This window comes from Austrofundulus limnaeus, unplaced genomic scaffold (genome assembly GCF_001266775.1).
Source record: "Austrofundulus limnaeus strain Quisiro unplaced genomic scaffold, Austrofundulus_limnaeus-1.0 Scaffold43, whole genome shotgun sequence".
Classification (NCBI taxonomy): Eukaryota; Metazoa; Chordata; class Actinopteri; order Cyprinodontiformes; family Rivulidae; genus Austrofundulus; species Austrofundulus limnaeus.
Window position 1 is genome coordinate 2,026,299 of NW_013952445.1, and position 12,579 is coordinate 2,038,877.

A 12,579-nucleotide genomic window follows, 5' to 3' on the forward strand; every position below is an offset into this window, starting at 1 on the left:
TGTGTGTGTGTGTGTGTGTGTGTGTGTGTGTGTGTGTGTGTGTGTGTATTACTAATAAATATGAGGTGTTAGTTTGTATATAACTAATGCTATATCGCCATATATGTGTATTAGCTTGGACACTAGAGTGAAAGCTAACAGGCTAAGTTGAGGTTCTTCCATAAATTAGATCTGTTGTCCTCCGTTCGCATTTTCAGTTGCAGGCAGAGTCATTTCTATATTCTCCTCTCTGTCGACCCATTCTGGTTTTATTTAAAAGGACTGAACGGCAGACTGACCTTCAGGATGGATAGAGTTCATATGCATTCCTGCACCGGAATATCTAGTAAAYATCATAATTTACCCAGTATGCTTTGTGGCATGTTTATTAAATAATGTCTAATGTTATTACCCGTCAGGGTTCCCTTTAATAAAAACTCTGTGTTAAGTTTTAAGCTTAGTGTTTAAATTAGCCCAATTACAAACCCATAGCATCATACTAGCTTTACCATACAGCACCCGCTGCTAAACAGCTGTGTTGCACCACAGCTTGTTGGGGTTGTGATGAAATAAGACTTCAGCACCAGTGTGGACAGTGTGAATATTTACAGTAAGGAGTCCTGAGTGCTCCTTTGGGTCTGTTGTGCCTCCCAGCGATGTCAGCAGCACTCTCTGATGCTGACTGAATCTGTTCCGCGGATGGACAACATGAATTTGTTGATCCTGACCAGCAGTAATTGTTGTGGTTCCAACATTGAGCTCGATGTTGCAGCAGTTTCAAATGGGTTGTTGTGCGTCTCCAAACACACAGTTGTAAAATAAATGACGTTTTATCACTTGGATGTGTTTTATTTTTCTTTATTATGTTTATGGCACCTGTATTCTGACCAATGGCTCTGATCCTCTGTGGTCTGGTGAACCACTAGCCATTTTTTAGTCCTGAACATATTTTTGTAGCAGAGTTTTTCAGTTCATTTTAGGAAATATATCCATATTATAAAGTTTAAAATATATACATTGAAAACATAAGTGTCTTAATACTTGGTTTTTATCAGGCATAAAAGTATTGTATCCCTACTAATTAAGAGCGACATTACAGTTTACATTATATTACAGAATAATGATAAACATAGCTGTAGGCAAACAAAAGGATTTGGCAGAAGCTGGAACGTAATATATTTTATGAGCTACAGAAGGCGAAGCAATTTTAAACGTTTTTTCTCATCAGTGTGGCATCTGGTGAACGGAGGGCTGCATTGTGTAATGGGATGGGGAAATAAGTTCATTTTGAAATAATTGCTGTTAACAGGTGTTTATTTTCCCTGTGTTTTTTTCACAACTTTGGATTTAGACAATAAAAAATACTGATAAGAACACGGTTTAGTGTAATATGTCTACGCCTCCTTTGCCTTTCCCTACATTGTTTGTCTTCTAGTTATGATGAAAGCGGTTCATCTGTCGGGTTCTTGCTGGGAACACCTGTGCTTAATGTTCGTAATTTACTTACTGGAACACGAGCAGATGCCCAAACCACCTCAGCCGATTCCTTACGATGCAGAGGAGAAGTGCCTCTATTTACAAATCCTCCCAGATGATGGAGCCTGAACTTAGTCACCTTACAGAAGAAGCTCATTTCAGCCTTTTATAATTGGGATTTCTTTCGTGTGTGTGTTGTGTTTTATTGGTATGATTTTTATTTTGTGACTATAGGGGAAGGTTGGAATGTAGTTTGACCATGAGATCACATAATCTTTTGTGCCACGGTCATCACAACAGCCTCAGACTGTTTCACAATTGGCTACATGCTGAAGGTCATGGCTTGAAGATGCCAACAGATTCACATCATTTACAACAAACAGAGATGAGACCCAGAGGTACCCAAACCAGACACCTTCCTCTCCACTACTGCACCCTGAGATCCCGTCCATAAACACTGAAATTAGGACTGACGACAAAGGGCAGCCCTGGTGAAGTCAAGTCTTYGCCAGATCCACAAAACACACRTGAACTGGACGATCAGAATTCCACAACCCTTTTAGCAACTCAGTGATCTAGTCTATGTTCCACAGTTCAAACAAAYGCTGCGCTTCCACCCCTGAATCCAAGGTTCAGCAATTTACTGAAAAGTAAAAATCAAATGATCACAATCAGTTGCCGTTGATGTATGATGATGCCTTTATTGTCATTGTACAGAGCACAATGAAAATGCATTTAAGAACACCCATTCAAGAAGACATACATGACAAAACATGGGGGAACAGGTGAACAGGTCATGCGGCAACCAGCAGGGGTCGSGCTACCTTTAAAAAGAAAAACAAAATACCACAGAAGGTTAGATGAGGGGAAAAAAAGACAAAACATCATATTATAGCAACGTAATGTGACACACTATGGTGTTTATAGAAAAAAAAAACCTCTGCAGAGCAACAACGCATTTATTAGCCAGAGGAATAAGTGAGTTTGGCGGGGGCATGTATCTGAAGCCATGAATATTGTGTGCACTTGTGTAAATATCTGAAGAATGAGTCTGAAGAATCTAGTCCCCCCCTAAAAAAACCATCGTTCAGCCATGGTTCAGAATACTGATGTTGATTGTTGATGTAAACACCAGAAGAATTTACATTCACAGCCCTTCAAGGCCACGTATGGGGGAGACCCGAATCTGTAATCACAGTTGTTTGGGAACAGAAGAAAATGCTTTCGGTCAGGCAGACAATAATAATTTTCCATCTGACTTAATGTCCGCTGGTACATCCCAATGTGGCGAATCCAATCGGACAAATAATGTGGACAATCCCGCCAAGCCAAGCGATCACCTTCTCCAAGATCAATTCCATCTTGCCAGCAAAGTCCAGGGACCACAGCCGGCCCGTGACCCTCAGCAGAACCGCTTGCAGACCTTGTCCCAGCTCGCACAGGGCGTGAGTCTGAGTGCTGATAGTACAGCAGTCCTTCATATTGGTCAAGCAGCCAGGAAATGGTCTGAATAGCCACCGACGCTGTTTTGCAGAACACCAGGAGACCACCAAATCAATCTGTAGAAATCAGTGAATTTTCCGAAGCGGTGAAAGTGACTCCTGTCTTTATGTTTGTGACATGTCATGCTTGAGCCTCTAAATTCTCCACACAACTCATTTAAAGTGTTTTTCCACAGGCTCGGCTCCCTTCGGCTCCACCCCACTCCACACCAGTTTTTGGTCTTTCCACTGTCGGCTCCCACCCCCTTTCGGCCCGGTTTCTTCGCCTAATCCATTCTGCAGGGTAGTGGGCCACCTACTTTTCCCCCTGCTAACAGCTTTCATTATCATATTAATAATATTAATGCTAACGTTTCTGGGTAGCAGCTTCCTGTTAACCAACACCTGGATTCACGCTGGGGGCTGATTTCCTGACAACCAGCAGGGCATACGTTTATGACCTAAAGCCATGTAAAGACAACTGACAACTCTTTTTGTTGGCATCACGTTGATTAGCTATTCCCTCTCTTCCCTGCAGCCTTTGATAAACGCTATAGTAATCTAACTGGAAACACTTGATTTGACTGCCAGATGTCGTTTCACCAGGCATTTATGAAAGCTGTCTGACTCGCCCCACTGATGCCTTAGCTAACATGCAGAGAATGAGGAAAATATGTCATTTGCCATTGTTATATATTACTGCAAGTCCTGATAATTGGCTGAATCATTTGACATGTCATAACCCAGTCATGCTTAGTTTATTTTAAAAGGTTTCTGCAGTGAGCGATTTGTCATTTTCAACTGATAATTTGTTCCTCTTTATCTTGCTCTGTTTTCAGAGACATTTTTTGTGCTACATTAATCTGTTCTCCTCTAAAACAGCTCTTTGAAACAAATTCCTATTAAAGCGGACACAAAGGTGGAAGAAAACAGATTTATTGTTGCAAATAGCTTGTCAGGGCTGTCCCCCCCACCCTCAGTTTTGTGTCCCCTTCAAACTAAGTGTCAAATACAATTCAATTTCTGCCTCTGCCTCAGCTGGGGCTAACACGGTCAAGCAAATGCTTATTTTCTGAATGGCCTGGGGGAGTTACACTGTTCAGCTTATCAACATTTATTAACCTTAGCACTGAGGTTTGTTCTTTGATTTAGATTCTTTGGGAAACACTGAAATTGGATTTTTTTTACTCACTTGTTCTGTGACATATGCTCAACAACCTGTCACACAAAGGAGAAAATCCTAAATGCTTGTTACTTGGAATATTTTATCTTGAAAGCCAGTGGTCTCTGTAGTTTCTCTTGTTTAAGTCTTTTATTTCATGTCTTAAAAGCAAAATGCACCTGTCGTCCTTTCTGTAAATATAAACAAAAAGTTTGTCATCAAGCTTTTCTGGATGAAGAAAAAACTAAAGAAATAAAAAGGGGCTGGGCGTTGTTATACGTGGAATAAAATCCCGTCCTCCATAGTTCAAGCCACTTGCTTGGTTTAAAGGGGGTAATATTATGTGTTTCTCAGGCATACATTTAAATACTGTACCATAATAAAGTATCTATGTCACCTTTAGTTGTTATTAAAATGCTGTTTTATGTTTAAATAGAAAATAAATTTATCTTCTCATCACTTCCTCTTCTAAACGCCTTGAAATTGGCCTCTTGTCTCTTCAAGAACCATCTTCTGCTTCTGTCACATCCATTTCAGTGTGTGGGGGGTGCACGTGCGCTATGATGCAGTTTACTTGGCATCTGAAAATACATTTTCTCAAAGGTATTTTTAATCTGAAAAGAGCTCCACTGAGTGAGAAGTAGTGGAGCTCAGCAGACAGTTCAAGTTTCACTTTCACTCGTTTGCTTTGTTACTGCCAAGAGCCTGCAGGAGTCATGGGCGGGGTGTGTGGGGTGGGGAGGTGTGCTCCGTGATGAGGAAGCTCGGCTTAAAGACACGTCCCAGGGGCGTTTCTGGTCCCAAAAGATGTTTCTGGTCCCCACTTGTCGTTTTGCTCCTCAGCATGGCTGCCTAAAAACGCTGCAGGATTTCTCAAACATGCATGAATGAGTCAGAGCAAGGCTTTAGGCATGTTTTTATGAGAGTATAACATTATAACATGATATAAAATTCAAAAAAGTTGATTTTACATGATATTGCCCCTTTAAGTCATATTGGTCTTTTTTTTTTTTGCTGCCTTTTTATATTTTCATAAGACGTTATTCCTTAAAACAAACTTCTGATGTTTTTATTGTAAAGAGGAGTGGGGGTGGGTCGTAATTAGTCAGTACATTACAATTAGTCATTGTCTTGCGGCTTTCCGACTTGCTCTTCAAACTTAGCTGCATCTTTACATGAATACACAAAGGACTGCACACAATTGATTTAGAATCAAACGTTTATGCTTTCATATCTGAACAAATGAATATAAAACCCACCATTCCGACCTTGAAACTCACAATTTTTTTGTGTCATTTGAAATTTGAGCATAAAGCTCCTTTTTATTGTCCAAAAAGGCAAAGTGTGATGCTTTTGTCAGCTGCCACCTTTTGCATGAAGTGTATCTTTCCACTGTGGTTGTGCGTTTCGCTCTCACCCTTCCTGACTGGGCTCTGGATTTTTAAGCTTAAGGTCTCTAAAAATATCCCTCTGACTGTTTAAGCCTCTGACAACAGCGACATCTCACACATTCTGATAGCTTCACATTAACTATGGCTTCAGATGGCTCATGCACTCAGCCCGCCTTGTTATCTTTTTACCCCGTTCGCCCAAATAGGAGAAAAGGGAGGAGAACTCAGAGGCCCCCGAAATCTGCAACGGTCCTCTCTTTTTTTCTTYTGGAATCAGACCCRGCAGCAGATTATCAAAGGCAGGCAYGCAATCACGGACATCTCTGAAAGAAACAAGATGCTTTTTTGAGAGCGAGAGGCTTTTTTTTTCTTGCCCAGATGTCACTCAAAGCACTTGTCATTGTTGCAACAGCTGTAGGAGCACATGGGACGTCATTTGGAAAACATAACATGCCAGAGCAGCACACGTCAAATATGAAACATTCACAGCCTGGAACGTAAGATTTGTGAATATTAATGCCATAAGCTCCTTAAGGAATTGCATCTTTAATTACCTATCTGTTCTGTTTTATTGGCTTGCTTGTGCAGTCCCAGTAATTGCATCTTTTGCTGCCGTACAATATTTGTACGTTAGGTTTAGCTAAGCCTATATTACAAATATTTCTGATGTCGGAATACATAGCAACCGATAGAAATTAATAATTTCCTAAAAAAGGATTACAGTGTACACATGTGGCTCATAGATATCGCTTCAATTATCTTCTCTTCTTCCGCCCACGCGCTCTCATAAGGCTTTTTCTCACAAATATTATAGCCGCTAACTAGAGGGAGATGGAGGGCGAAGAGGAGCCGTGTGCCGCTCAGCAGCACCATCGCGGTCTTCATTTCTGTTTCTCTTTTAAATGCTTTGATGTGAAATATTACTGTTTTGACAGGATGTTTTTCAAGCTGCTCTTGTCTCTGCGAGACGCCTCCCGCTTGTCAGTGATTGAACTCTCCTGAGGAGAAAAAGTCAATATGCGGTCATAAATAAAGGAAAACAAACGCGAGACCTGAACCCTTCGATARATGGGGAAAGGCGAAGGGAGGTGAKATGAGATGACACGTCTACGTGATTATAAAACTGCATCTCGGCGGCGGCTAATTGTTTAGATTTTTGCAAAGGAAGGTGGGGATGATGAATTGGCATGTTGCTGTGAAGTTGATCCAACACACGGAGCCACGAGGAGTCTCTCCAGGGACYGGTAACCTTCGCGTTCCATGTCATCTCCTCCCCTTCTGTTTGAGGAGCAGGTTGCCAACCTCTCCCCAAGGTCGCACAAACCCCAGCCACCCCCTCTCTCTCACACAGATAATTGGATTATTTAGAATCATAAAATCAACTTATTGTCCCATCTGAGATCAGAATGGAGCTCAGCGATCTAGATGGATGATTTGTGGCGTTGACAATACAACAGCTTCTGTCATCAGTTAACAGATCATAGTGYGGCCTGTTTAGTTAGAACCACATATGGGATCTCACATGTTAAAGATAGTCCTTTTTTGTCTGTGTGTGTGTATTAAAATGTTTTCCTGTTTTCCTAATAAAACGTACACTTGTTTGAAGGACTTTCTCTAAAGTATCAGTTAGCAGGAGGCTGTTTGAGGTCGAACCAGAAACAGTGTTTTGGTTGTTTCACAGATTATCTACATACTTTATTTCCTGCCRCCTTTCATGCCAGAAATTAAAATCATCATATGTTGAGGAATGATGGAGTTGTAGGTTTTAATTGAAACCTTGAAAGTAGTGTGATGCCCAGTCTCATGTGATGTGCTCAGAGGATGTGTTGTGAATGACTCTCCGCTTCTCTCACAACCAAGGGTTTGATATATTTAAAATTGGCTGAATTATGGCCGTGTTTTCTAAGGTCTGTCGATTGTAGCAGTCAGTTTGATTGACTTGACTTGCTGGTTTATCTGATTTGTTTAGAAATAAATCTGTWAATCTGTCTTCGTGATTGACTGTTTAAATTTGAGCCAATTACCAGCTAAGAACAAAAGCTGGTTCATCCAATCAATTATTTGTAATGTTTCTTTTAATTTGGTTTTAAACAAAACATCTGACACGTTTGAGTAGATGATAATAAACTTAAATAACGTCTCTGGTTCCCATTCTGTAATGTTTAAGAAACTTGTCTCCTGATTCGATCGATAAAAGAACTAGAAAGGTAAACAATTAGTGAATAAGATATTTTGCTAACACACTATCTACAAATTACAAGATACTGTATTTTGCTAACAGAGTTGGCTCCATACAGGCAACAGCAGACTTTTAAACAWAGGTATTGTGCAATCTGTTAGCAATCGGAATACTGTACATAAAACCAACATTTGGAAAAATAAGCCCAAATGCATAACATGAATTTGTGTCGGCCATATGGTAACCAAAGGTACCCTGACCTAACAGATGGTTTGTTACATACAACCATCTGGGAAGTTCTCTTAAAACATCGATTGAAAAGGGAAGTCATTTTCAAAGAATACTTAGTAGGTTATTGAGCGAAGCGTCAGTTTATCTATCAAATAATCTGAAACCATTTAAACCGAAGCTCTTCAAAGGACATATGCCACCATTGTTCACGTCTGATAATGAAGCTGATTGGTCCAAATCTAGTTTGGGTAAACTAGAGATGCACTGGGATGGTTCATAAGATGATAACTGTTTTAGGACGTAAAATCAAACTTGCCTAGTGAGTTTTTGTGTATTCTTTATGACAGAGAAATTGCTATGAAGCATTACATTAAAAGCTGTATTCTCCATCCATCCTATTTTCATAGGGGTTGTGATAAAATGTGCAGTGGAATATCTTGTTAGTAGATGCGAAATTACCAGAAACTCAGCTCAGTTCCACAAAAAGAGCATTACTTCCTGATTTTTCAAAATCTTATAAAAGTGAAGTTTTTCCGCATAGTGAAAGCACCTTTTGTGAAAATGTTTTGACATAACGAACATGTAACTCACATGACTGATCGCATTAATGAGCAGCTGTTTCCACTTGAAGACGAGGAATGTGGCCAAATCTTGCCGTAGTGAAAGAAATACTTTACAAAACCATGAAAACATCACTCGGTTTATTTTCTATTAACAGACCAAAGTGACTAGTTTTCAGTGGATCGTTGTGGTTTCTGAGATTTTTCTTTCTGATTCCATTTTATTTTGAGTTTTGCAGCTTAAAGTTACATCATACTTTCTTTTTTTTAACAACAATTTGCAGCCTACTTTACTCAGCTGCTGTCAAATTAAATTAATTATGTCTGATTGGAATAAACTTATGAGCCATATTTCAAATTTGACATTAAATGCTTCAATTAGTTAGCTGAAATTATGAAAATATATACAGCCCTGACTCAGAAACAAATTAAAATGTGTGTAAAATGTAAATAAAAGAATGCAATGATTTGCAATTCTCATAAGCTCGTATAATTTTTTTTACAATGAACATAAATAAATATATAAATAAAGAAATTCTATAAATTTTCTTACGAAAAAATAGGTCATTTTGAATTTGATTGCAGCAACATCTCAAAAAAGACAAGAAGGGGCTACCTTTAAATCTTTGAAGTGTTTCCTCTTATTTTAACAACAGTCTGTAAATGTGTAGGAACTGATGAGACAAAACCATGTGTACAGTAGTTATGGATGTAGTAGCGGTTTAGCATTGTCCTGCTGAAATATACAAGGACTTGTCTTAAAGGGGCAATATCATATAAAATCAACTTTTTTGAGTTTTATATCATGTTATAATGTTTTACTCTCATAAAAAAACATGTCCAAAGCCTTGCTTTGACTCATTCATGCATGTTTTAGAAATCCTGCAGCGTTTTTAGGAAGCCATGCTGAGGAGCAAAACGACAGGTGGGGACTAGAAACGCCCCTGGGACGTGTCTTTAAGATGAACTTCCTCATGTCATAAATCTTATATATACACGCATGTTCACAACTGCTCACAAACAGGTGCTCTGATCCGGGGGGTTCTGACTGGTCACTGAGTGTGTATATATGTCTGTGTGTGTATATCTACAATATGTATGAATATAGGCATGAATGTATGTATATCTTTATATATGTATGGGTATGTGTATATATTTATGTATGCCATCCATGTATTTATCCATTTATTTTTAGGTGAGCGGACTGATGTTGGGTGTGTGGTCCTGTGTTTTGTTTGTGTATATTTAATATACTTCTAATCTCAATTTCAATCTTTCTAATTACTTTTCTCTTTGTTTATCCCTCTTTTTCTATTTTCTCTTTACTTAAAAAAATCACTGATGGTGAAGAAATTAAGAAACTAATATTAAGTTTTTTTTCTACTGAAGTGATTAAAAAAAATTAAAATAAAAGAAGAGGAAGTGATGAGAAGATAAGTTTATTTTCTATTTAAACATAAAACAGCATTTTAATAACAGTTAAAGATGACATAGATACTTTATTAAAGTATAGTATTTAAATGTATGCCTGAGAAACACATAATATTGCCCCTTTAAAAATACCTTGCCTGGATGGTAACAGATGTTTGTCTCAAACCTGCAGTGGTGGGCAGCACTAATCTAAAAATTAGTTCCACTAGCCCTAAAACGCTAACTCAAATATTTAGGTCCCCTAATTCTAAAGCACTAATGCACTGAAAGTTTTAGCAAAAGCTAAATCTAAAGCACTAAAATAACCCAGTCAATCCATGACCATTCTTCAAAAGACGAGTCACATGTTGTCATGTTGCTCTCTTAAACCTTATCATTCACATTCCACAGCTGTATTTGGGTTCATATATTGTCACCTAGTGAATAAGTGACACATATATGAACAAAATGTGCATCAGCTTTTACCCTCAGCTGTGAACATTAACAATGATCAATACATTTATAAACCTCAGTTAGTGCTTCTAAATTTAGTCTATAAATTTAGCAAATGCTAGTCCACTAATAAATTTTAAAATTAGCAAAAGCCCTAAAGCACTTATCAGGAAATTAGTTCCCCTATTAGTGCTTTAGTGTTTAAGGGAACTGTGCCCACCACTGTACAACTGTGAATGCTTTTCTGAACTGAAAAAATGCCCATGCTATAGGCAATGATGCACCTCCATACCATCAGAGACACAGGCTTTTGCCCTGTGTGCTGATAACCGATCGGGTGATCCCTCTCCTTTTTTTGTACAGTACATGTAGTGTCTGTAGTTGTAAAATAACAAAAAAATATATTTTTGATTCATTTGGTCACAGATCAGTTTTCCACTTTTCCTCAGTCCATTAAATAAGCTTTGACACAAAGGAGACGGCAGCGTTTCTGTATGGCAATCACATATGGATGCAGTTTTTTTAAACTGGTGAACCCATCGTTACTTCTGAGACTCAGTTCTCTGAAAATGCTCTTTTTGTACCCAGTCTTACTGACCTGTTGCCATTTATTATAATCTGTTCCAAAATGCTTTTCCATCTGCTTCTTATTCACACCACTTATTTCTACAGCCTTTTGTGTCCCGTGTCCCAGTCGTTTTGAGAATCTGTTGCTGCTGTCAAATTCAAAGTTACCTTCTTTTTTTCCAAATATGGTCCCTTTTTTTGTTTGTTTATTTTTGTGCAAATATTTGATGTTTCCTGCATTCCATTGAGAATAAAATGTGAGTTTATGAGATTTGCAAATTGAAGCTCTGTGTTTTTATTTTTCACATCCAATTTTTTTTTTAAATTTGGGGCTGTTTTTGGAAAATCTAAAAATGAAGCATATAGCAAAAGTCATAAAGTTCACATGAATGGTGAGAGATTACTCTTGGATTAACAAACGCCTGGGTATGTAAAGGTACACCTCCCAGGAGGCTGAAGCAACCTACAAGTATGGCGACTGCTGAACGCCCAAAGCATGGAGGGGATTCCCACATACCAGCACATATTCATGGTTTCTGTAGTTGTTTCAAGCCTGGAGGCTGATGTGGTGTTATCTCTCGCTGCCGCGGTAAGATGAGATGATGTCGGGTAATAGTTTAAATGGGTGGGCCGCCTGCCTATTAAATCAGGAGCTGGCAGAGCAACGCTAACTCAGGTTACTTATTCTCAAGTGACACGTGAAGCGTGGAGGGAAGCGAGATGTCTCTACTTCACCTCCATGGTTTGACATTGTGCTCTGTTTGTGACTCTGTAATTACCTGCTCATTTATGTGTGTGTTTATTGTGTGTGTGTTTATCTTTTCTAGGAGGCGGCCACGTTCGCCAAGGAGCTGGGCTTTGAGGTGAGTTGACCAGCAATTGCACAGTAAAAAAGATCCTAAAGGTTTATTTTTGCTGATAATGAAGTTCTTTTTGGACAGTGATTGATGTGCTATTATACTCTCCAGGCCTTGCAGCAGTTGCCATGGAAACCTGGCAGTCGTCATGGTTTCTTTGTTCAGCCAGCTCTCTGTTATGACGCACTCTGCTAGGTCTGCACCCAACATCGCCTACAGATATTTATTGAATTTTGAAAAGCCTCTCGGGAAGCTGAGAAGTTGGGCACGGTTTCAAGCCTTTCCTCTGCAGGCTGGGAGCGCATCAGGTTGCCAGGTTAAAAAGCCCTCCTCATTATCTTCACCGCACTCAGGGATGTTACCGTACGGCTTCTCCTCGTAGCGATAGCATTGCGCCACATCGCAACGCTCTAGTCTTTTAATAACCAAATTAAAGCCACTTGTGGTTTTTAGATGAAGGAAATGAAGATGGCGGTCCTTGTTCCTCCCCTTTAGAAATGTGTTTTAAAGGGGCTCTTAGGTGCAAAATGAATATTCCCGTAGTCTATTTCTTGTGATTTTCATATTTCCTGCATGTCTATTTTAGTGCAAAATCAAAAACACAAATAGCCAGAGAGTGTATGTGTGTTTTTTTTTTCTTCTTCCCTTTTTTTTTTCCTTCTTTTTTTCCTACAGGGGCTCAGGTATTTTAAGTGCCATCTCTCTTTCAGAGGTAGAGCTGCCTTGAATATGGCTCTGCTCTGTGTGAATAATTGTCATCCAGAATCACTAACGGTGTGATCAACGTGACTGGAATAGAAATGCAACCCTGATGGCAGTGACAGGTTTAAGAG

The 12,579-nt window shown here is 39.1% G+C and overlaps 1 protein-coding gene across 4 annotated transcripts in view; it reads left to right on the plus strand.

The window, feature by feature from the left end:
- Positions 1–12,579, plus strand: part of adkb (adenosine kinase b) — a 166,178-nt gene that overhangs the window by 132,279 nt on the left and 21,320 nt on the right. For all 4 annotated transcript variants that reach the window (XM_014007661.1, XM_014007659.1, XM_014007662.1 and 1 more), the window contains one exon: positions 11,717–11,752. In XM_014007661.1, coding sequence (XP_013863115.1) covers positions 11,717–11,752 — 36 coding nt within the window. The remainder of the gene's footprint in view (positions 1–11,716; positions 11,753–12,579) is intronic.